Source organism: Microcaecilia unicolor, chromosome 9 (assembly GCF_901765095.1).
Source record: "Microcaecilia unicolor chromosome 9, aMicUni1.1, whole genome shotgun sequence".
NCBI lineage: Eukaryota > Metazoa > Chordata > Amphibia > Gymnophiona > Siphonopidae > Microcaecilia > Microcaecilia unicolor.
In genome coordinates, this window is record NC_044039.1 from 222,354,251 (window position 1) to 222,379,230 (window position 24,980).

At 45.5% G+C, this 24,980-nt stretch overlaps 1 protein-coding gene across 1 annotated transcript; it reads left to right on the forward strand.

Moving 5' to 3' along the window:
* The first annotated feature begins 17,771 nt into the window (after positions 1-17,771).
* ZDHHC22 (zinc finger DHHC-type containing 22) lies at positions 17,772-22,815 on the forward strand. Its single transcript, XM_030215498.1, has 2 exons — positions 17,772-18,300; positions 22,550-22,815. The coding sequence occupies exons 1-2, from the start codon at positions 17,772-17,774 to the stop codon at positions 22,813-22,815; spliced, it is 795 nt and encodes a 264-aa protein (XP_030071358.1).
* The last annotated feature ends 2,165 nt before the right edge of the window (positions 22,816-24,980 follow it).

Sequence of the window (24,980 nt, forward strand, 5' to 3'; positions counted from 1 at the left end):
AAATGTACGGCCATGTGCTGGTGACGTCCAGCATGAATATCCATTTTACCAACTGAAAGATACAGATTATGAACAGGGCAAAACAAGAGAATATAGATATCTTTGTGACAGAAGAGGAATGTCCGTGTTTTAACATGACAACATAGATGGCCACGTGAACCAGAATGGTAGCCTAATGATTAGAGGAATGTGCTGTGAACCAGGAAGCCCAGGTTCAAATCCCACTGCAACTGTTTGTGGTTTCTTTTCGAATTATCAGCCCTCCAGGGACAGAAAAATACTTACTGTGTCTATATGTACACTTGATGTAGTCCATCATGTTTATTAATTACAAGGTGAACTTCAATAGCCTTCAGGCTTGCAGGTTGCTTAAACATTCAGGTACAGTAATTTTCTGCCCCTGAAGAGCTCACAATTAAAAAAAAAATCACAAACAGCTGATGTGGGATTTGAACCCAGATCACATGGTTCTTAGCCCATTTCCCTAACCATTACACTACTTTATAACTTTACATGGAGGGGCTATTAAGAGATTAATTAAAAAAAAGATTTTAGTACTATGAATGTCCAAAATAAGTACCTGAATATATGTAAACTGCTTTGAATGTAGTTGCAAAAACATCAGAAAGGCGGTATATCAAGTCCCATTTCCCTTTCCCTATTTCAGATTCTACATGGAATGTTGCTACTATTGAGATTCTGTTGCTACTATTGGAGATTCTACATGGAATGTTGCTATTCCACTAGCAACATTCCATGTAGAAGCCTGCTCTTGCAGATCAGCAACGCGGCCGCGCAGGCTTCTGTTTCTGTGAGTCTGACATCCTGCACATACGTGCAGGACATCAGACTCACAGAAACAGAAGCCTGCACAACCCTCCATTGCCCCTGGTACAAAATAAGTACCTGAATATATGTAAACCGCTTTGAAAGTAGTTGCAAAAACCTCAGCAAGGCGGTATATCAAGTCCCATTTCCCCTTAGTTCCTGAACATGTCATAGAGCCCCATATCCCTTCACATCTGGGAGAGGGAGGGGGAGACCAACTACGGTGAGATTTAGGAAGTGACCTGCCTTAGGGGTCCTTCTACTAAGATGCGCTGAAAAATGGCCTGCGGTAGTATAGGCGCGTGTTTTGGGCATGTGCAGAATCATTTTTCAGCGCACCTGCAAAAAATGCCTTTTTTACATTTTTGCCAAAAATGGACATGCGGCAGAATGAAAATTGCCGTGCCTCCATTTTGGGTCTGAGACCTTACAGTCAGCCATTGACCTAGTGGTAAAGTCTCACATGGTAACTGGGTGGTAATGACCCACGCGTGTCAAATGTCACTTGGCACGTGCCCAATATGCGTGTCTGAAAATAAAAATAATTTTTTTGAAGGACATGTGTATCGGACACGCACCAAAAATGAAATTACCACAAGAGCCATACGGTAGCCAGGCAGTAACTTCATCTTGGCGCGTGTTGGGCACGCTTAGACACTTCCGTGGCTTAGTAAAAGGGCCCCTTAATCCCTCCAGTGAGGAAGTGACCAATCAGAGCCCTGGAAGTGCCAAGTATCAGATTTAAATAACAACATCCATCTTTTTTACTGTTTAAATATTTTATTAGGTAACATCACAATACAAACATTGGAAACATGAACAGTTTTATCCCAGACATTTCTCCCTTCCCTCCCTCCCCAACCCCCCCCCCCCCCCTTATTCCAACTGTCCTGCTTGGGTTAAATGATGAAATCGAGACCACAGTTCAGAAGCTGGGTTGTACATGCCCACTCTTTTGTCCGTAAGCTGCTCAAATTCTCCAACTATGGAGAGTTTCAAAATCCAGTCCAGTTGTGATGGAGCCCTTTGCTTTTTCCAGTGCAAAGCAATAATGCTCTTAGCCGCTGTTAAGCACATCCTCTTAAGACGCCTTTGCCATTTGTTACCTCTCCTGTTGCCTAGTACAACATCCATCTTTTGGACATAGATGTCCCTTCTCCTCCTGAAGGTCGGAGTTGCATCTCCATATTTTGGCCCCTCCCTAGTCTCACCCCAAACCTGCCCAGATCACACCCTCTTGCCATAAGGGCATACTGCAGTTTTAGACATCCTACCCTGCCTTTATAAAATCGGGATTTGGACGCCCAATGCAAAATGGAATTCTAAATGCCCAAAACAGAAATAGAGCTTCTTAAATAAGCACCTTAGAGTTTTTAATTTGCTCAAAATGCAAAACATCTGTTGGCGTGAATTTTTCAAGAAATTGTGACCGTCTCTGAGAAACGATGACTAAATTCTCCAGAACCAAAAAATTAAGCTTTAAGGGATTCTGTTAGACCAAACAATTTGGAATGCAACACTCCAAATCCCATCCTTTTATGGGAAACAAAAAGTGCAGAAGTTCAGACACATAACTTGTACAGATTGCTTATGGATCCATGACATGAAAAATGGCCATTCTCAACATTTTGGATCTGCTACTTCAGCCACCTTTCCCCTGAGACGGTCGTAAATATGAAAGAATCTCATACAGAGATTAGCCAGATTCCTGGGCAAAATCTTCTGCCTTCAGCTAGGGCGGGTTGATTCTCTTCTAACCTCGCCAAACAACCTGAGCCACCAGAAATGACCCATGTAAAGGGGAAATGAGACATCTAAGTTGGAATATTCACATTCCCATGTATTTTACAAAAGGACCTGCTGAGCTCAGTCTTGTTTGTAAAATACATGTACAGACCTGCAGGACTAGTGACAGCCGCCATTTTCTTAAGAAACATACCTGAGAACCAGGAGAACTGGTTTCCATTCCCATTGCAGCTCCTTCTGACTCTGGGCAAATCACTTAACTTTCCCTTGCCACTGGAACGAACTGAGGGGTCCTTTTTTCTGCGTGCCAGGGTCCTTTTTACCACAGTGGGTAAAAAGCTCCCAGACGAACATGGCCGTGTGGTAAGAGAATTGTTATCATGTGGCCATGTGGCAGGAAGGGAATTACCTCCAGGTTACTGCCACGCAAGCCATTTCTGGGGGGGGGGGTTATCCCCCCCCCGAAATGGTGCGCGCTTGGGGCAGAACTACTGCAGGCGGCCACATTAGGCAGGTGGTGGTCCCGATTTATCGTTCGGTAAGCCTGCGTTGGGCTTACCGATGCTTTGTAAAAGACTCCCTTAGTACCTGTATATAATACGTAAACCACTTTGATTGTAACCACAGAAAGATGGTATATCAAATCCCATCCCCCGACCTTTTGCCCATCTGTGCTGACATTTACCTGAGTATGTGCTGGTTTTGCAACCTGCACATGCAAATATTGACATTAACATATTTCATGTCCTGAGGGAAACACAATTATCCACTCAATCACCGGTGCAGACTCCAGGTGACAAGGAGTAGTCACCGGACCTCTGTCTCAGAGCGGGGTAAATGGCAAAGTCCAAATATTTATTTATTTATTTATGATATTTGTAGCCCACATTAACCCGAACAAGCTCAGCTTCAATGTGGCTTACAATGTGGCTTACATTCAAGAAAAACATCAAAAATATGATACAGTCAGATAATTAATTATAACATTAATTTGTGTTTGTCATGAAGCTAGGCTAGAATTACACTCAACATGTAACTAAACTCTGGAATTCATTGCCAGAGAATGTGGTAAAGGCGGTTAGCTTAACAGAGTTTAAAAAAGGTTTGTACGGCTTCCTAAAAGAAAAGTCCATAGACCATTATTAAATTTCTGGGGTAAGCAGTATAAAATGTTTTGTACTTTTTTGGGATCTTGCCAGGCATTTGGGACCTGGATTGGCCACTGTTGGAAACAGGATGCTGGGCTCGATGGACCTTTGAAGCATATAAGAGAGATGACAACATTAGTTTATTGTCTTTTGATAAGATATCTTCTAAGTACCTAAATTGCTTGGGTAGAGGATTCCAAAGTTTGGTACTCTGATATGTGAAGCCCGTGACAAGGATTGATTTGGAGTGTGAGATAATCTCTAGATGTTTTCACTGTATTGTTAAGTATTTATGCATTTCTTGTCTTAAATTTGGATTTAGTGAATCTTGAGCAGTGGTCTAGATCGTGAAAGCGAAAAAATGCAGGGTCATGCTTAGGAGGTAGCAGCACAGTACAGAGGGTGGAGTATGTAAGGAGCTGGGTTCAGTTCTGATTGGGGCTGAATGTGGCCCTGGATGGGTCACTTGGCCCCCTGTTGCCCTGGGTGCAGGGCTTGGATTGTGAGCCCACTGGGGATGGAGGAGGAACCTGTGTATAATGTGAGAGCCACTTTGATTGCACCAAGGAAAGGCAGTGTATCAAATCCGTAACTCTTTTCAGCACTGGGGTAACTCAGTCCCAGTGCTCAGCACTTATCAATTTTACTGCTGTCTTTTGAATAATTTGTAGCCAGAACCTGGAGAAGAAAACATTGCAATAATCCAGAGATCCTAGAACAAAAGCATGACATAACTTTCGAAGAGCATTTTGATCAATGAATGTTTTTATGGAATTAATTTGTTTCATCTTAAAAAAGATTTTTTTTGTACTATGGATGAATTATGCGATTGAAAGCTTAATTGGTCATTGCGAATAACCCTAGTAGTTTAATGGAATGAACTATATCAATTTGCAATCCGTAAGCATGAGTGGTTAGTGCATTGGCCCTAGTACTAGATAAGAGCAATGCTGAAATGTGTACCTGGGAGCATTTATATGACGTCCACTGCAGTTGCCCCCTTGGGTGCCCCACTGTTCTCCTGTGATGCCTGGGGGACTAGTCTGCTGAACATGCTGGCCCACCCTACATCCCAATGGCTTGATTTCTACGCCTTTTACTTGTACATTTTTTTAATGTCCTGAAAAGATAAACACACAGAACACAAAAACTTGTTACAAATGGTATTAAAAAAAAAAAAACCCCAAAAAACTAGATGTTTTGAGGTTTTGAAAATAGTCATGTTTTCTATTTGGATTTGGGACGTTAGCGCAAGTGTACCAGGTAGTAGAGGTATGGGCAGGGCTGGCCCTAGGGTTTCTAGCACCCTCCTGCAGTCTATTAGTCAGCGCCCCTACCCATCCAGAGGCGGGATCACTATGGCTCCGCCCCCACAGTAGACACACCCCTTTAACCAGCCATGGCATCATTGAAAATATTACACCAGTATAGAAGAAAAATAACTTAGCACACAGACCAGGAATTAGGAGAACAGACAGTCTTGCCAACTCTGAAAAACAATGTGTTATCAAAATTTCAGAATCTAACAAACAGATCCCTATTCAGACACTTGGCTTTGCAGTCACACATGTAGAACAGAGATAGCCCCTCTTCAAATTCTTCAAAAATTAACCTGAAATCCTAAAAAGTTAGACTCTGCATGCAGCACAATAGCCTTCCCATTGAGCACAGCTTAGGATCTAGCTAGGACAGACTTAATCAGCATAAACTAACATATTCTACAATCTGAGTTGGACAGACTAACAGGAGTTACTGAAGTGGGAATGAGAGATAGGAGATTGGTGATGGTTAGGAATTTAAAGCAGCCATCTAGCCCTCCTGTCCTGTGAGTTGCTGTGTTGGGGTGGGGGTGGGTCAGGTGCAGCACTAAACAGCAGTCTCTGACAAAACAAGGGTCCAGGCTGTGCTGTGCTGTCTCACTCTGAGCCCTCTCTGGGCTGGATTCCAGCTCCTGGTTTCACTCTCAATCTCAATGTGTTTGGAGCAGTGAGGTCCTCTGACAAACACAACAGGAGGATATTTCTCTGCTTGGGAGAGGGGAGGGGACTGGACAGAGAGCTGACAGCTCCTGCTTTGGAGCAAGACTGAGATGAGCAGGAGAGATTAGATAAACAAAAGCCTCAGCAGGCGCCCTTGAAGGCAGACGCCCTCCTGCAGTGCATAGCCTGCTTACCGGGTTTGACCGGCCCTGGGTATGGGCCTGGGTCCATCTGTCTACAGGGCACTGCACCTACTCCAGGGACCTGGTTGCTCCTCTAATGGACCTGAGCATAACATCTGAGGTTGTCACAGAGGCTGCTGAGTACTACTTTTATTCACATTTTGGGGGGGTGGGAGGGTCAGTGACCACTGGGGGAAGAAGGGGGAGTCATCCCTGATTCTCTCCAGTGGTCATCTGTTCATTTGTGTCTTCAATTGAATCAAACTGAATCAAAAGCCAAGTGCTTTTTTCCTATCACCACAATTTGGGGTGGATCCATTAAAAATATAACTTTCTGTGGAGTTTTAGCAGGATTTAGTATGAAAGGGATTTTTGTGCCAATGAAGAGATTTTGACCCATCTTAAATCCTCTTTACCTTGTAAATGTCTATTGGTTGGAGGGGTGAGTACAGAGGCTTTTTCCCTTCCTTACATGTTTTGCACTCAATAGTGCTTTGCACATTATATGAAGGAGGTTTCTATTTTTTTGAGATTTACATACTCTCTTATCCTCTAAGTTGTTGAACTATAGAACACAATTTCTATCCATCTCAAAAGAAAAAGCAGCCAACAGAGTCCCTCTAGTGTCCACATATTCAAATGATGTAACAATTCTGTCATATTCAAACTATCTGGAGAAACCACTGAAGGATCCCCAATCAGGTGATGTTCTTCAGGAGATCGTCTTCTGGATGGTAAATAATAAATCCTACATGTGGAATATTCTGACATTAACATTGGATGAAAGCCTGAGAGAGTGTGGGTATAGGGTGGTACTTCGGGCCTATATGACGAGGGGGCAGTTGGCACATATGGGGGGAGGGCTGAAGGGAATGCATGCACTAAATATGGACAGGCTCTACACTCCTTTGGTCACGCCTTTTGGTCATGCCCACCTATATGGGATTTTTGGAAAGAAATAAAGTTGTTTTGGGGGGTAATAATACAAGGCTCGTTAGAACAATTTGTTTTGAATAAACGGAAGGCTTTCTATCCGCTGCTGGAACCTGATAGTCTTTTCTGTCCTAAGATGTGTCTGGTAGTATGGAAATGCATCTTACAATATTGGATGTCACCGGCAATGCCATCCTTTTGGCACTGGAGAAATCGAGTACATTTATTAGTAACATGGGAAGCACGGGACATACAGGGGTCGCTTAAACGTAAACACCACTTTATACAAATTTGGAATCCCTAACTATAACATTTAAGTCCTCGAGGTCGAAGTCTAGTTCTTAACCTGATCCAGCCCTAGCGGGACTGGGCTTCTGTAACTTGGTTTCCTCAACTCATCGGGAGGGAGGGAGGGGGACCTGAGCCATCAGATAAGTCCCTGGGGACCCTGAGGAGGTGGGCGGGAGGTGGAGGGTGGGGTGGAGTTGGGAGGTGGGGACTGAGAGGGCTTGGAAGGGAGAGAGATGTTATTGCGTTAACTAAAGGGAATTCGCTGATGGGGGAGGGGCTTTAAGGTGGGGGTGGGGGGTGGGGGAGGAATAAAGTTGGGGGTTTATGGAGAGAAAATTGTTTAATTGGTTCTATGTATAGAAGCACCTGTATGAATTCAGTCCCACAATGATATCTGTTGTTTACTTTTATTGTGACCATATGAATATGCCTCCAATAAAAATGTTGAACCATAATCCTACTAACTGGTGGGAGAGCCTCCGAAGGTATTTTAAGAACTTCAGTTATATACTTTTTTTTACGATGCTCCCAAATCAAACTTTATTTGGACCCTACATGGTCCGTGTTTCGGCTTTAGAAAGCCTTCATCAGGAGTCGATCAGTGAGTGCACAATTGTATACCGATAGACGATGGAGCGCATGAGCAAATTTCTCTTGATTAGGGTAGGTATACTATCTGTTGGTGTGAGATAGTATACATACCCTAATCAAGAGACATTTGCTCATGCGCTCCATCGTCAATCAGTATACAATTGTGCACTCACTGATCGACCGCTGATGATCCAAATAAAGCTTGATTTGGGAGCATCTTACCCCAGTGTTTGGACTGATCTCTTGAAGTTGGTTTCTTTTCCACTTTCTTGTGTGTTGTTGTATTATTTATGGAAATTGTGAACCCCTTTTGTTTTTTTGTGGATATACCTTTTTTTAACAGTTCTCTGGGTGACATTAAGGGGCATAATCAAACGGGGGTGCTCATCTATAAGGGTGGCCATCTCTAAGGACAGCCCTGTAAAAGCGTTGTCCCCGACCGTATTATCGAAACAAGATGGCCGGCCATCTTTCGTTTCGATAATACGGTCGGGGACGACCAAATCTCAACATTTGGGTCCACCTTAGAGATGGCCGCACTTAGAGATGGCCGCCATTGGTTTTCGTCGATAATGGAAACTAAGGACGGCTATCTCAAAACCGGCCAAATCTAAGCCATTTGGTCATTGGAGGAGCCAGCATTTGTAGTGCACTGGTCCCCCTCACATGCCAGGACACCAACCGGGCACCCTAGGGGACACTGCAGTGGACTTCACAAATTGATCTCAGATGCATAGCTCCCTTACCTTGTGTGCTGAGCCCCCCAAAACCCACTACCCACAACTGTACAACACTACCATAGCTCTTAAAGGGTAACGGGGGGCACCTAGATGTGGGTACAGTGGGTTTCGGGTGGGTTTTGGAGGGCTCCCATTTACCACCACAAGTGTAACAGGTAGGGGGGATGGGCCTGGCTCCGCCTGCCTGAAGTGCACTGCAGTACCCACTAAAAACTGCTCCAGGGACCTGCATAGTGCTGTGATGGAGCTGGGTATGACATTTGAGGCTGGTAAAGAAGCTGGGAAAAAAATGTTTTTTAATTTTTTGGGGTTGGAGGGGGTTGGTGACCACTGGGGGAGTAAGGGGAGGTGATCCCCGATTCTCTCCGGTGGTCATCTGGTCAGTTTGGGCACCTTTTCAAGGCTTGATCATGAACAAAAAGGGATCAAGTAAAGTCAACTAAATGCTCGTCAGGGCCACCCTTCTTTTTTCCATTATCGGCCGAGGACGGCCATCTCTTAACCACGCCCCATCCCGCCTTCGGTACACTGTCGACATGCCCCCTTGAACTTTGGCCTGTCCTGCGACGGAAAGCAGTTGAAGCCGGCCAAAATCGGCTTTCGATTATGTCGATTTGGCCGCTCTTAGGAGAAGGGCACCCATCTCCCGATTTGTGTCGGAAGATGGGCGCCCTTCACCTTCGAAAATAAGCTGGATTATCACAATCTTATGGAAATTCATGAATCTCAAATTGAAGTTTCTGATGCCATTTTCTAGCTGTTCATCTTGTTGGTGCAATAACATACAGTCTTGAATGATCTTATTTTGCATTGCTTGTACATTCTTCAATTTCTGTGTACCCTAGTTTCAGTGTCTCTCGAGTATGGTAATTTTTCTAGCCTTTGGTGACAAATCTGACTCTACTTGTTTCAAACTTTTGCTCACATTCAAATCCAAATGGACAATTGCTTGCCAAATCGCTTCCAGCATCACTGGAGTTGTTACTTGAGCCGCACCCATGGCAAAAAAGCCAGTAGGTACACTTCCTCTAGAATCTACCTGGCTTGATGGTAACACAGTTCTTTTAGGATCTGAAACTTCCCATGGCTTCTGACCTGCAGCTGCCATAAGATCTTCTCATCTGCATTCAGGCTCGGCATTTGCAGGGTCACTGCTCACCTCTGGTGCCTGACCAAAAGCACCGCTAGCACTGGTGAGCTCATTGCCACTGGCTGCGGTCATGTGCGAACAAATGGACTGAGTGATACCACTTCCTCAAGGGTAGAGAGATCTCCTCCTCCCTGCCTAGCAAGGGAGCTTCCTGTCCCACTATGAGTAACCACAAATTGGAATGCATGGAGGGATATGGGGACTTCTTGAGCTTTAAGCTTAATTTGCAGAAGTCCAAAGCTTTGACCATGGATGTAATGTTAGAACAAGTCCCTTTCCCCTGAGATAGGCCATGGTGTTTTTCCGTTATCGAGGAATAATGCCACTCAAGTATACGTGTAGGAGAGTATATTAGAACCTATGCATGTAGGTAACATAGTAAATGACGACAGACTTGAACGGTCCATCCAGTCTGCTCAACAGTCACACTCATTAATTCATGAATAAACCAACAATGAATGTGATATAAAATACTTGATCATTGTCTTTCTTTGGCATTTCTGTGACATAGACTGTAGAAGTCCACCCAGCCCTGTCCTTAGGTTCCAACTACTGGATTTACTGTCGAAGCGCACTCCAGCCTATTCGAATCCATCTTGTCATTTGTAGGACACAGACCGTAAAGGTCTACCCAGCACTATCCTCACATTTCAATTACTGGAGTTGCTGTTGAAGCCCTCTCCAGTTCATCCTAAACCGGATTACCATATACTGTTTAATGTGTATATGCACTCCTTGGGTTACGCAGTGAAGAAGTTGGGAGTTTATTTCTACAGCTATGCAGATGATGTGGAGGGGCATAATCGAAAGGGACGCCCACAATTTGCTGAGGACATCCTCGCAAAATGTCCCGGTGGAGGGGCGGGGAAATCCGTATTATCGAAACAAGATGGACGTCCACCTTCGTTTTGATAATACGGTCAGGGACACCCAAATTTTGAAATTTAGGGCATCCTTAGAGATGGTCATCCCTAGACTTGGTTGTTTCTGATTTTCGGTGATAATGGAAACTAAGGATGCCCATCTCAGAAACGACCAAATGCAAGCCCTTTGGTCATGGGAGGAGCCAGCATTCGTAGTGCACTGGTCACCAACCGGGCACCCTAGGGGGCACTGCAGTGGACTTCAGAAATTGCTCCCAGGAGCATAGCTCCCTTACCTTGTGTGCTGAGCCCCCCAACCCCCCCCCCTAAAACCCACTACCCACCACTGTACACCACTACCATAGCCCTTACGGGTGAAGGGGGCACCTAGATGTGGGTACAGTGGGTTTCTGGTGGGTTTTGGAGAGCTCACATTTACTACCACAAGTGTAACAGGTAGGGGGGATGGGCCTGAGACTGCCTGCCTGAAGTGCACTGCACCCACTAAAACTGCTCCAGGGACCTGCATACTGCTGCGATGGACGTAAGTATGACATTTGAGGCTGGCATAGAGGCTGGCACAAAATATTTTTAAAGATGTTTTTTGAGGGTGGGAGGGGGTTAGTGACCACTGGGGGAGTAAGGGGAGGTGATTCCCGATTCTCTCTGGTGGTCATCTGGTCAGTTCGGGCACCTTTTTTGTGGCTTGGTCATAAGAAAAACAGGACCAGGTAAAGTCGTCCAAGTGCTCGTCAGGAACACCCTTTTTTTTCCATTATGGGTCGAGGACGCCCATGTGTTAGGCACGCCCGCCTTCGCTACGCCTCTGACACGCCCCTATGAACTTTAGTCGCCCTGCGACGGAAAACAGTTGGGGACGCCCATCTTCCGATTGGTGTTGAAAGATGAGCGTCCTTCTCTTTCGAAAATAAGCCTGATAACAGTCTTGGTTCTCATTAATTCAATGGTTTCATCTTATCTTGATTTACTTCATAATATTTTAAATATTTTAGAAGTATGGATAAAAAGGCGTAAACTCAAATTAAATTGAGAAAAAAAACATTCTTATTAGTTAGTAAAAGGAAAAAAGTGTGATGAAAAATCAAATATTATATCAATTCTCTCCTTATATGTGAGTATTAGGAATTTTGTTAGATAATAGGCTATCTTTGGACCATCAGATCAACAAACTTACCCAACAATCATTTCTTATAATGCGTAATTTATGATGAATATGGAAATACTTTGATCAAGATCCTTTTCATTTAATGGTATAATCCTTAATCTTGAGAGTCTTTTTGACTATTGTAATACTATTTATTTGGATGTTTCAAAACTATTGTTGTTGAAGAGACTCAACACTATTCAAAGTGTAGCACTGCAACTGATTTATTCATTGAAAAAATGTGATAGTATTTCTTTATATTATGGAAAGCTTCACTGCAAGGGTTCTATATAAATTTTATTGTTTCATTTATAAGATATTGTATGGCTTAGCTCCACCTTATCTACTGGATCATATAGTTTATTTGCGAAAAGCTAGAGTCTCAAGAATCTGGGCCCTTTTCACGTTTCCAGCACTCAAAAATGTAAAAAGAAATAGGTTATTAGATAACCTTTAGAAGCATAGAAGCATGACGGCAGATAAAGCCATCCAGTCTGCCCATCCTCTGTAACTCCTAACTCTTCCTTTTCCTAAGCAATCCCACATGCCTATCCCATGCCTTTTAAAATTTTGACACAGTCCTCGACTCCAGAGTTCTATCTAATAACACTCCATCTATCATTAGTTTGGCCAAGGTTGTCCTCAAGAAGCTGTGCGAGGAACTCATACTGGGCCATATTTCCAGCTCTTCTGTGACTCACCTTTTCCCTTGCATGATACTTTCTCCCTTGGTGGTCATTCCCAAAAAAGATCCTAGGAAGTTTTGCCTTATCCAGGTAATGCAACAAAGTAGTAATGTCCAACCTATGCTCCAGAGGGGTGGTTGTTCAACATATGGTTTTGGCCATGCACAACCTAGTTGGAGGTTTCCTGATTTGGAGGATGTTTAAATGATGGAACCGAGCCAAACCTTCTTATCCTGATACTCGGCTCCCGATCACCCATGAGATTTTAACCTCCCTCTGGTCTGAGCTGCCTACACTTGCTTCCTCTCAGTTTGAAGTGCTGCTCTTTTGAGCAGCGTTCAGTCTAGCATTTTGCTGCTCTGCATGTAGGAGAGTTGGTGCCCAGATCGGCCTCAACTTGGGGGAGGGACTGAGGGTTTAACACATATAATTCTCACCTGATGTGGTATGCATCACCATGGCCAGGTCCAAAATGGACCAGGTAGCAATGAGACATACTCTTGTTCTGCAAGGATAGTGACTTCTCCTTGGGCCAAATTGATCGCTTACTCCCAGGTTAGACCTATGGCTGCTGTCTACTTCTTCCTTCATGAAGATGGCTCACCTCTCACAAGGTTCCAGTTTGCTGTTGTGCTTCATCTTGTGGTTCAGAACCTTGGCTTAGAGGTGTCTAGATTCAGTCCTTACTCCTTTCATATTGGTGCTGTCACCAGTGTGCAAGCGGCGGAAATGGGTGAGGAAGTAATCCAACAAATTGTCAGGTGGAAGTCTGGGGCCTTTAAGTGCTACATCCCCCCTGATGTAGGATTAGTCCTGTGGGCTTGCCTTCATCCATTGAGGTTGTTCTTCTGTGATTGAAGGGTTCTGTTTCCTCTGCTTCCTGTTTCTTCTTTCCTTTGTTTCGCAGGTGCTGCTGTTTCATACTCTGTGTGGATAGTGGGCCACTCCTTCATCCATTGGGCAGATTGACCCAGTGGGCCATATTGGGACAGATCAATGATCCATCTAAGCCCAGTATCCTGTTTGCAAAACAGTGGCCAAGCCAGGTCACAAGTACCTGGCAGAAACCCAAATCATGGCAACATTCCATACTATAAATCTTCCCCATCTCTGTCTCAATAGCAGACTATGGACTTTTCCTCCAGAGAGTAGTCCAAACCTTTTTTAAACCCAGATGTGCTAACCCCTGTTACCACATCCTCTGGCAAAACGTTCCAGAGCTTAACTATTCATTCAATGAAAAAATATTTCTTCCTAAGTATTTCCATGTAACTTCCTCGAGTGTCCCCTAGTCTTTGTACGTTTGGAACAAGAGTGCTGACCCCCCAAGGTGCCTAGCATCAGGTAACTATGATTTGGATTATTCTTCCAATGTGCATCACTTTGCATTTGTCTACATTAAATTTCATCTGCCATTTGGATGCCCAGTCTTCCAATTTCCTAAGGTCTTCCTGCAATATTTCACAGTCTGCACATGTTTTAACAACCTTGAATAGTTTTGTATCATCTGCAAATTTAATCACCTCACTCGTCATTCTGATTTCCAGATCATTTATAAATATGTTAAATAGCACCGGTCCCAGTACAGATCCCTGTGGCACTCCACTGTTCACCCTCCTCCATTGAGAGAAATGACCATTGAACCCTACCCTCTGTTTTCTGTCCAATAACCAATTCCTAATCCACACCAAAACCTTGTCTCCTATCCCATGACTCTTTAATTTTCTCAGGAGTCTCTCATGATGAACTTTATCAAAAGCTTTCTAAAAATCTAGATACACTACATCAACCGGCTCACCTTTATCCAGATGTTTATTCACACTTTCATAGAAATGAAGCAAATTGGTGAGGCAAGACTTCCCTCAGCTGAACCCATGATGACTCTATCCCATTAAGCCATGTTTGTCTATGTGTTCTGTAATTTTATTCTTTATAATAGTTTCCACTATTTTGCTCAGCACCAACGTCAGGCTTACCAGTCTATAATTTCTCGGAACCCTTTTACTAGCTGAGGTAGGAGTGTTCAAAGGAGGTCCTTTGTACAAGACATTAACATTCACTAGGCAGTGAACGTCAAGCCTAGGCTCACAATTTTGTCCTGGAGGTCCAGACCTGGCTTTGTTCTACCTATTTATGGTGGAGCATACTTTACTTATGTTTTCTTGGATTGTTTACATGGACTCCTTGCTGATAATAGCAGGCAGTCCCCAGTGGGTTTTGCCTTAAATAAAATTTACATGTTTCCACTGGTTACTTAATCTTCACAAATAAATTAAGCCTCAGCCTGTTTTTATTCCACTCAGTTGTCTGTCCTTTTCCTTAAGTGATTGAAATTGTTATGTTTTTGTGTGTCACAGAGCATGTTATGGGACTGAGGGGATGATTTGTCTCACATCCCCAACTTATAGCACAGAACCTGCACCATTTTGGTGGCCCTTCTTTGAATTATGTCTATCTTATTATGAAAATTAATAGGGTTTATTTCTGTGTTGATCCTTATTAGAGTTCCATCACCATGATACACATAAATCATTCATATGACAGAGACAACTGAACACACTGTGTCAGAACCCTATGCAGGAGTCACACTGATACATCTAAGGTATGGATACAGCACGGACAGCTGAAGACTGGACTCATGGAGGAAAATATGTTATAAGTACACACCTTCTATTCCACATAGCATGAAAAGTATGAGTACTAAAATCTATCTCAATACAAAAGAAAGATGATCCAATCAGCAAAGAGCAAAAGTAGAGGCTGACAAACCAATAGGGCGATAATATCAAGAACCAGTTTATTCAGAATATTCATATCAAGGACCCCACACGGTCCTTGTCAGGTCCTTGATATGAATATTCTGAATAAACTGCTTCTTGGTATTATCTCCCTATTGGTTTGCACATTTGTCAGCCTCTACTTTTGCTGTATTGCTTTGATTCTCCATGGATGCTCCTTCTGTTTTCTTGGATTTGCCAATCAGCAAAGAAACAGTCAAATACCAAGTGTACCTCAACGTAACTCACCTTGAACTACTACTGAAAAAGGTGTGAGCAATAGCCAAATAAATAAATAAATAAATAAATAAATAAATAAATACATACATAAATAATGTGCTGGTTTCAGGTATTTCTCTGGTACTGCTATTATCCATAACTCTCCAATAGGATATATGTACAGAAATGCATTTATTTTACAAACAATATAGGAATGAAAAACTAAGTGATCCAATGGAAAATGGAAGGTAGAAACAAAGAATGATAGAACGTAGAACGAAAGTGTAAAGACACAGAAAGCCTAGAAAAGATGAGACTGAGAGACTGAGAGAGAGGGGTGATCAACAGTTCGGGTCGGACGGGGCAGCTCGTAGAAACCAGCAGCAGGTAGTCGTGGTGCTGAAGGGACAGCTCCCTCCCCGTCCCGTCCCCTGCCCAGCTCAGCTCCTGCCGCTGGATTCCTCAGGTTCCTCCGGATCTCCCGGTTCCGTCCCTCACTCGTCTCCTAGAACCCTGCTCCGCCCCTCACTCCTCCCCCCAGAACCTTGCTTCCTCCATCACTCCTCCTCCCCCCGGATTTCCCGGTTCCGTCCCTCAATGCTCCCTCCGGGTCCATTGGCTCCTTCCAGCCACAGCTGAAGGTGAGCGACAGCCTCCCGGAGCTGGAAGCTGACCTAGGGCCCGACACCGGCACTGGCCGGTTCGGGACGTCTCGGCGAGAGCTGAGGAGTCCGGTCGGTGCCTCTGGGACAGGGCGATTTCTGGCATCACTCGGCAGAGGACGAGTTGGGCAGACAAGGTCATTAGCGAGTGAGCGAAAGGAGTGCCAGCCTGGCTCCTGCGGCTGCTGCCAGGTAGCTAGAGGACAATCCCGAACCCCTTCATCTCTGGGTAGCCTGTAGACTAGCGGTGAAAGAGCATCGGCAACTAACTGGTGCCACCGGCTTCTGAAAAGCACAAATGCTGGGACTCTGAGGCGGTGGGGGGAGGGAGCGCAGGGCACGGGACTCTGTATCTTTCAGGATTGAGAGGGGTGTGGGGGAAGGAGCACAGGGCACCGGGGTTTAGGACTCTGAATCTTTCAGGACTGAGGGGAGTGTGGGGGAGGGAGCACAGGGCACTGGGGCTTGGGACTGGATCTTTCAGGACTGAGGGGAGTGTGGGAGAGGGAGCACAGGGCACTGGGGCTTGGGACTAAATCTTTCAGGACTGAGGGGAGTGTGGGAGAGGGAGCACAGGGCACCGGGGCTTGGGACTCTGGATCTTTTAGGACTGAGGGGAGTGTGGGCGAGGGAGCACTGGGCAGCGGGGCTTGGGACTCTGAATCTTTCAGGACTGAGGGGAGTGTGGGAGAGGGAGCACTGGGCACTGGGGCTTGGGACTCTGGATCTTTCAGGACTGAGGGGAGTGTGGGAGAGGGAGCACAGGGCACTGGGGCTTGGGACTCTGAATCTTTCAGGACTGAGGAGTGTGGGCGAGGGAGCACTGGGCAGCGGGGCTTGGGACTCTGAATCTTTCAGGACTGAGGAGAGTGTGGGAGAGGGAGCACAGGGCACTGGGGCTTGGGACTCTGAATCTTTCAGGACTGAGGAGTGTGGGTGAGGGAGCACTGGGCAGCGGGGCTTGGGACTCTGAATCTTTCAGGACTGAGGAGTGTGGGCGAGGGAGCATTGGGCAGCGGGGCTTGGGACTCTGAATCTTTCAGGACTGAGGGGAGTGTGGGCGAGGGAGCACTGGGCACTGGGGCTTGGGACTCTGAATCTTTCAGGACTGAGGGGAGTGTGGGCGAGGGAGCACTGGGCACCGGGGACTCTGAATCTTTCAGTACTGAGGAGGTGTAGGGGACACCGGGTCTCAAGACCATGATCTTCCAGGAGTTAAGGAGTGTCCTAGTTGTTGATGCAGCAGGTTGAGAATCATGGAAGTTGGAGCTCACATCCTGCTTTTCTCACTGATGCTCCTTGTGACCTTGGCAAGATTTAATAACCCTTCATCGCGTCTGGTACAACTCGGAATATAGGTCCACTTGGGCAGGGAATTAACTGTTGTAACTGGCCTTCATCCCAGATCTGCAAAGACAGTAATTAGGTCTTAAAATCCAAGTCCAACCAGACTGTAGGGGAGGGAGCATGGGACACTGGGTCTTAGGACGTCAATCTTCCAGGAGATAAGGGGATTATGACAGAGAGGGCACAGGGTACCAGGCGTTAGGAAGAGAGCAACTGGAACTTATTCGCTCACATGCATTGAATCAGAACGGGAAACAAGTGTTTTCTGAATAAAAAGTAGGGCTGATAAGCTTCTCACACAGAACTCCCTAAATAACTTGTTACCTGTTGTGTAGCAGGAAGGACAGGGTAAAGGCACTGACTGAAACAGCATGGAGGAAGACAGGGCAGGCTGCTGCAGTTGTGCTCCTGTTCCATTGACGGTATTTGTCTTTCATCTCTTCTGCAGGGCTGTGTGATCTACAATGCTAATCCTCAGGTTGCTCAATGTCATTGCTCCCGCTTACTTCCTCTGCATCGCCATAGTGACCTTGGTGCTCCAACTGCTCCTCTTCATCCCCAACATGCTCAAAGATCCCTCCACCCCACTTTTCTCCCCTGCTCTGTTGCACGGGGCTCTCCTCCTCTTCCTGTTGATCAATGTCATGGGCAACTACATCCTAGTGATCCAGAACAGCCCTGAAGATGTAGGGGCATGCATGAGCCGGGGAGCCGAAGATGGGCGTCGGGCTGCATTGTTGGCCAACAGCCATTTCTGCAAGCTGTGTGGCAGGATGAGCCTGAAGCGTGATCACCACTGTTTCTTCACAGGAAATTGCATCGGGAGGAGCAACGTGCGCTATTTCCTTATGTTCTGTCTCTACACTGCTTTCAGCTGCTTCTACTCCCTGGTGGCTGGAGTGGCCTACGTTTCTTCACTGTCTGCTGTGTCCTTTGCAAACCCACTGGCCTTCCTCACACTTTTACCTCTCTCCATCCCTCGCTTCCTCTCAGGTGAGTTCTGGGAAAGTTTCCTCTAGTAGGCTCCCTTGCTTGTCCAGATCCATTTGCATCTGCAGCTACGTTTTTAATTCACACATGCATTTTCCCAAAGCAGATTCTTTCACTTTTTATGCTTATGATGAAGAGAGAAATATGTAATGCACAGCACACTGATTGTCTGAGACTCCAACCAGGGGCGTAGCCAGACACCCAATTTTGGGTGGGCCTGGGCCCAAGATGGGTGGGCAGAAGAACTCCGCCTTGTCCCACAAGTGATTTGGTCTCTCCCTCTCTCGCCAGCATGCCATATGGTCTCTCAAACATCCCCCCTCCCCCGTATACCTTTTAAATAGCAGATTTTCACCGGCAGCGAGCAGCAACTAATGCACACTGCTTATGTTGGCACCACAGCCTTCCCTCTGATGCAACTTCCTGTTTCCGCATAGGTGGGAATACATCAGAGGGAAGGCTGTGGGGCCGGTGCAATAAGTATGTATCAGTCGCTGCTAGCTGCAGGCGAAGATCTGCTATTTACAAGGTTGTCAGGAGGGACAGTTGTTGGAAGTTTTCAGCTGGAGGGGCTTCGGGATCTCTGCCAGCCACATCATAGGTGTGCTGCTACTGGGTGGGCCTAAGCCCAAATTGGATGGGCCTGGGCCCACCTGGGCCCACCCTTGGCTACGCCACTGACTCCAACTGAAAGACGGGTGTCAAGTCATGAGTAATTAAACTCTCTGCTTTTGGTCGACTTGCTCATGTAACCTGCGCCTGCCAGGGAAGGTTAAAGTGAGAGCTATGAACCAGGGCCCTTCATCATCCCATGATCCAGGCAGTTTCCCTCTCATTTAAGCCCACTCCCAATTAACTTAGTATTTGGCCAAGAAGCCAGCGCCCCTGCTGAAGGTTTGTGACTGCTCCCATAAGGAGCACCCCCAATATTGAACAAACTCCTTGACTGTGTCCATGGTGGCATGGTCATTTCTGTTGGGTTTAGCACCCCCAATAATTTTGAAAAGTTGATTCCTAGGTCCACAGCTAGCCCAGTAATGGCTGACCTGCTCTGGAAATGAAAACTTGGGTCCTTCCCCATGGCAATGTGAAGTATTGTCACAGTACCACTAGCTGGCCTGCGAGGTGCACATTTTAACAGAGTCCCAGAAACTTGCCAAAGGTAAAAGTGTTTCATAAAAACTGTGGAAATCTGAGTTTTTCAGGGGATGAAGTGGACAGCAAAGCTGAATCTTTTGCACAGCAGTTGAGGGATGAGGAATTAGTGAGAAAGGAGGGCAACGGTGGAGTGTTAAATGAGTGAAGTTTGGGGAATGAGACGTTTTGATATTGGAAAAGGTAGTGCCAGTAAATTTCATGGAGGTGGGGGAACACAAAGCGTATCCCCAGAAAATTCTGAACATTGCTATGAAAGTGTCATGAGAAAGGACAGAGAAGAGGTTTGTTCACCACTAAACACTAAGGAGCTGAAACTTCATCTGAAAATAGAAACACTTTTTTTAAAACATAAATCAGTGTTGCTATGAAGACTCATTAATGATTTCTATTTTTCATGTTCTTTTCCTATTTACCAATAAGGCTCTTGAATACAAAGTGTCAGTGCAGAAAATTAATCTCCTCTGCTGCAGACCCCTCTGCTGAAGGCTCAATGCTCTGCTCAGTTCATTCTCCGCTTGTGATGTCACAGTCACACAGGCACAAAGGTGAAGTGGAAGGTGCAACAGTCCAGTTCTGGACTGGACCTTTGGAACCCCTTGTGAAATGTCCTCCCTTGTGGACACAAACCTTTTGTTTACTGTCTTCCCGTCTGTGGTTCACTATTGTGCTCAAGATTCAAGCGTTTAAGTTGTTACAAGTGAACATTATATACAATGTATAAATGTGTGTCATGTGAAAAACGGCTAAAGCAAAGAGTAGCACAGATATATTACATCTGGATGAGAAGGTTTCACAAGATTTCTCCTTCAAAACCAGCTCACAGTCATCTGATTGTAGGATGGTTTACTACAGAACTACTGCAAATATCTTTCCATTTATCAAAGAACATTCCCTATATTTCTAAACATCCCTGTATCATTCCCTGCAGAGCCCACCACACCTGACACCACTGCACCATTCCCTACAACTAACACCCCCACCCTGCATTCCTGTATCATTCTCTACAGTGACTTCCCCACACACCTAGGACCCCTGCTCCATTCACAGTGACTTCCCTCCAACATCCAGACTTCCTGTACCATTCCATGCAGTGACCCCCCCCCCCCCCCACAAAACCCAACACTCCTGTACCATTCCTACAGTGACCCACCTCCGACACTCAACACTATCATTCCCTATAGTGACTCCCCCACACTCAACACTTTGTAACCATTTTCTAGAGTGACCCCCAAACAACCAACACTCCTGTATTATTCCCTCCAGTGACTCCCCCATTCCCTACAGTAACTCCCCCACACCCAACACTCCTCCACCATTCCCTACAACTAACACCCCCACCCTGCATTCCTGTATCATTCTCTACAGTGACTTCCCCACACACCTAGGACCCCTGCTCCATTCACAGTGACTTCCTTCCAACATCCAGACTTCCTGTACCATTCCATGCAGTGACCCCCCCCAAAACCCAACACTTCTGTACCATTCCTACAGTGACCCACCTCCGACACTCAACACTATCATTCCCTATAGTGACTCCCCCACACTCAACACTTTGTAACCATTTTCTAGAGTGACCCCCAAACAACCAACACTCCTGTATTATTCCCTCCAGTGACTCCCCCATTCCCTACAGTAACTCCCCCACACCCAACACTCCTCCACCATTCCCTACAACTAACACCCCCACCCTGCATTCCTGTTTCATTCTCTACAGTGACTTCCCCACACACCTAGGACCCCTGCTCCATTCACAGTGACTTCCCTCCAACATCCAGACTTCCTGTACCATTCCATGCAGTGACCCCCCCAAAACCCAACACTCCTGTACCATTCCTACAGTGACTCCCCCCACACCTAACACTCCTGCACCATTCCTTACAGTGACTCCTGCTCCATTCCCTACAGTGACCCACCTCCCACACCCAACACTATCATTCCCTATAGTGACTCCCCCACACTCAACACTTTGTAACCATTTTCTAGAGTGACCCCCAAACAACCAACACTCCTGTATTATTCCCTCCAGTGACTCCCCCCACCCAGCACTCCTGTATCATTCCCTACAGTGACTCCTTCCACCCAGCACTCTACAATTCCCTGCCTGACCCCCCCCCCACACACACCCAACACTCCTGTACCATTCCCTACAGTAACTCCCCCCACACCCAGCACTCCTCCACCATTCCCTACATGACCCCCCATAACCAACACTCTTGTACTATTCCCTATATTGACTCCCCCCCCACACACACACACTCAGCACTCCTGCAGCATTCCTAACAATGACTTCCTCCACAAGTAACATTCTTTAGACTGACTCCCCCAGATCCAGCCCTCTCACAACATTCCTTATAGTGAATCCTCCACACACTGTGCTCCTGAGTAGTTTCTTCTAGTGACTATTTCCGTGTTATCGCTCCTTTATCTTTCAACACAGCTGGTTTCCTTATACCATTTCTCCTGTGACATTCCCTACAGTTAGTGTCCCCTCAGCCAGTATTCTCACATTTTTCCTAAAAGAACCGCACAATAGAACTCGTTCCTTCATTTGCAATTATGTGAAGGTGACTCCATTTGTTCAGTACACACACACTGCCATTCAATTTTCCCCATTTAGCTCAGTCACTGCAGTGCCCATCCTCGGCATGAGCCATAGAACAAAACTTCTTCTAGAATCCAATAAACACATGCCTGCAGAGATGTGAATGTGACTCTGCAGCATGCCCAAGAGCCATTAGTACCTGTCCTCAGGAACTGAACCCAGATCTGCTACATCAAGCACCGCAGATTCTGGGCCTACCCCGTGATAATCTGATTTCTGTCCAAGACATGTTCCATGTTAGCTTGAGTGGAGGAGCGTGCATTCCTTCAACCAATGTTGTACTTGTTCTACGGCGGAGCAGTGTGTGTGTGGGGGGGGGGGGGGGGGGGGGGGTCAGAGGAATTCTTGCACTGTTGCTGCTGTGTTGTTCCTGTTCCATGTAGAAATGGATTCATGGAGGCTTCTCATTCCTCTGCAGTTTCTGTAACACTAAATTCACTGCCAATAGCTTGATTCTCTTGTTTTTTTCTTGTCTTTGATCTGCACTGGCAGGGGCTCTCCTTGGCTTGGAAATGTTTGTCATTCTCATGCTGTTCCTTTGGTTGGGGATTGGACTGGCCTGTGCTGGTTTCTGCTGCCACCAGCTGCTGATGATCCTACGTGGGAAGGCGCGATACCAGGTTTGCAAGGGTAGGTTACCCTTAGCCCGTTCCTGGAAAGAGAACTTGCGCCATGTGTTTGGGAAGAGATGGATGTTGGGACTTCTCCTCCCTGTACGCAACATGGACTGTGAAACTCAGCAGCAAAAAGAGCGTTGACTGCTGCTCCCACCTTCCTCTTCCCTCTCCCCTGGCTTCGCTCTGCTGTTCTGAGCCCTGGACTCTGTTCACTCACCATGAGGGTATCAAGTAACCTCACTACAAGGGTAGAACCAGCACCTGCTTCCCCACCCCAAGGCACTCAACGTTGAAAGTGCTCTTCCTACTTGGAAGAAATGAATACACTAAGGGCCCTGTTTACTAAGCCACGCTAACGGCGTGCTAGTGTTTTTAGCATGAACTAAGCATGTGTGTGCTGTGTAGGTGGCGTCTACATGGTTAGAAAAATGCTAGCACTCCTTAATAAACAGGGCCCTAAGATTGCTGCTTTTATTGTCCCTTATTTCCAACAGTAGCATCAGGACATCAGTTCTTTAGATAAAGAGCGCATGGCCCAATAATTACATCCTCTTTAGATTACCCTCTTACCCTCAACTTGTCTGACCATCTGTCTGTCAGGATCCTCTCTGTGAATGGATGTGGCTGAATTCTGATGGGAATCTTTTACTAAATTTCAAGGTTTCCAATGAAAGGTCATTCAGATCTGTCCATGGAGCACAACATTCCCAGAGGAGGAGATGGTGCCACAGCAGTGGTGGTGGAAGAGATGGTGCCAGGATCAGAAACAGGCCGTTGGATAAGTCGATCAAATGACTGGTTAGGGTTAATTACATAAGTCATTTGCTTGGCTCTACCTGGATTTTATCCCGCTATAATTATTGATTCCTTAAATATCTGAAAGATCTTAACATATTAACTAACCATTTCCAGAGGAAATGTAGCTGTAGAACTAGGGGTCATGAGAAGAAGCTCAATGTTGAAAGACTCAGGAACCACATCAGGAAATACTTGTTTCATGAAAAAGTAGCGGAGACAAGAAATGGACTCCCAAAGGAAGCGTGAGCAGGGGATGATGGTGGAGACAAAAATTTTAATGGAATTCAAAGAGGTCTGAGATACCAGTGGTCCATCTAGCCCAGTATCCTGCTTCCAACAATGGCCAATCCAGGTCACAAGTACCTGGTAGAAACCCAAATAGTAGCAACATGCCATGCTACCAATCCCAGGGCAAGCAGAGGCTTCCCTCACGTCTATCTCAATAGCAGACTGTGGACTTTTCCTGTAGGAATGTGTTCAAACCTTTTTTTTTTTTTTTACCCAGATATGCTAACCGCTGTTATCATATCCTATGGCGATGAGTTCCAGAGCTTAACTATTCTTTAAGTGAAAAAGATTTCCTCCTATTTGTTTTAAAAGTATTTCCAAATACAAAAAGGATCCCCTAACAGCAAGAGGATGGAAGCCAAGCAGTGGATCTGCCCAAAACAGCAATAAAATGATAGAAATGGGAAAAAATGACATAATTTAAAGATCATATAGCTTATTAAGTCTGCTCATCCATAGCGTTTACTATTCTTCCCTCTCCTTTAGAGATCCTATGTGCTTGTCCCATGCTTTCTTGAATTTAGACAGTCCTTTATCTTCACCACCTCCACTGGGAGGCTGTTCCACAAATTCACTATTCTTTCCTTGAAGAAGTATTTTCTGATATTACTCATTTTAATAGCTGCTCTCTTGACTTTCTCCATCCTGTTTATATCTTTTTGAAGGTGCAGTCTCCAGAATTGTACACAGTATTCTAAATGAGGTGTCACCAGAGACTTATATAGGGGCACAATCACATTGTTTTTCCTACTAGCCAATCCTCTCCTTATGCACCCAGGCATTCTTCTGGCTTCTGCTGCTGATTTTTCTACCTGTTTTAGCCACCTTAAGATCATCAAATGCAATCACCTCAAAGCTTTTATTTTATGCACAGAAGTACTTCACCCCCAAACTGTACCCCTTCCTCAGGTTTTTTCAGTCTAAATTCATGACCCTGCATTTTTTTGTCATTAAATCTTAGCTGCCAAATTCTAGACCATTCTTCAAGCACCAATAGAACCCTCATGTTAATAGGAGCGTCTACCCTATTGCAGATTTTGGTATCAAGATGAATAACCAGCCCTATAGTCAGAAAAGTTTGAACCTGTGTGGGGGGAGATCCCAACAGATTTACAGCCAATTGCCTTAACCACTCAGCCATCACACTGTGCTTCCAAAGAGTGGGGGGGAGAGGGAGAATCTGCACAGAGCAGCAGCAGGGTAGTAATTCATTAGGCAGA

What these genes read in the sequence shown, in the direction of transcription:
- ZDHHC22 (XM_030215498.1), top strand. Translation starts at nt 17,772, where the DNA reads ATGCTAATCCTCAGGTTGCTCAATGTCATTGCTCCCGCTTACTTCCTC. An exon ending in CATCCCTCGCTTCCTCTCAG is followed by an intron (nt 18,301 to 22,549) that starts GTGAGTTCTGGG and finishes CTGCACTGGCAG; the next exon opens with GGGCTCTCCTTGGCTTGGAA.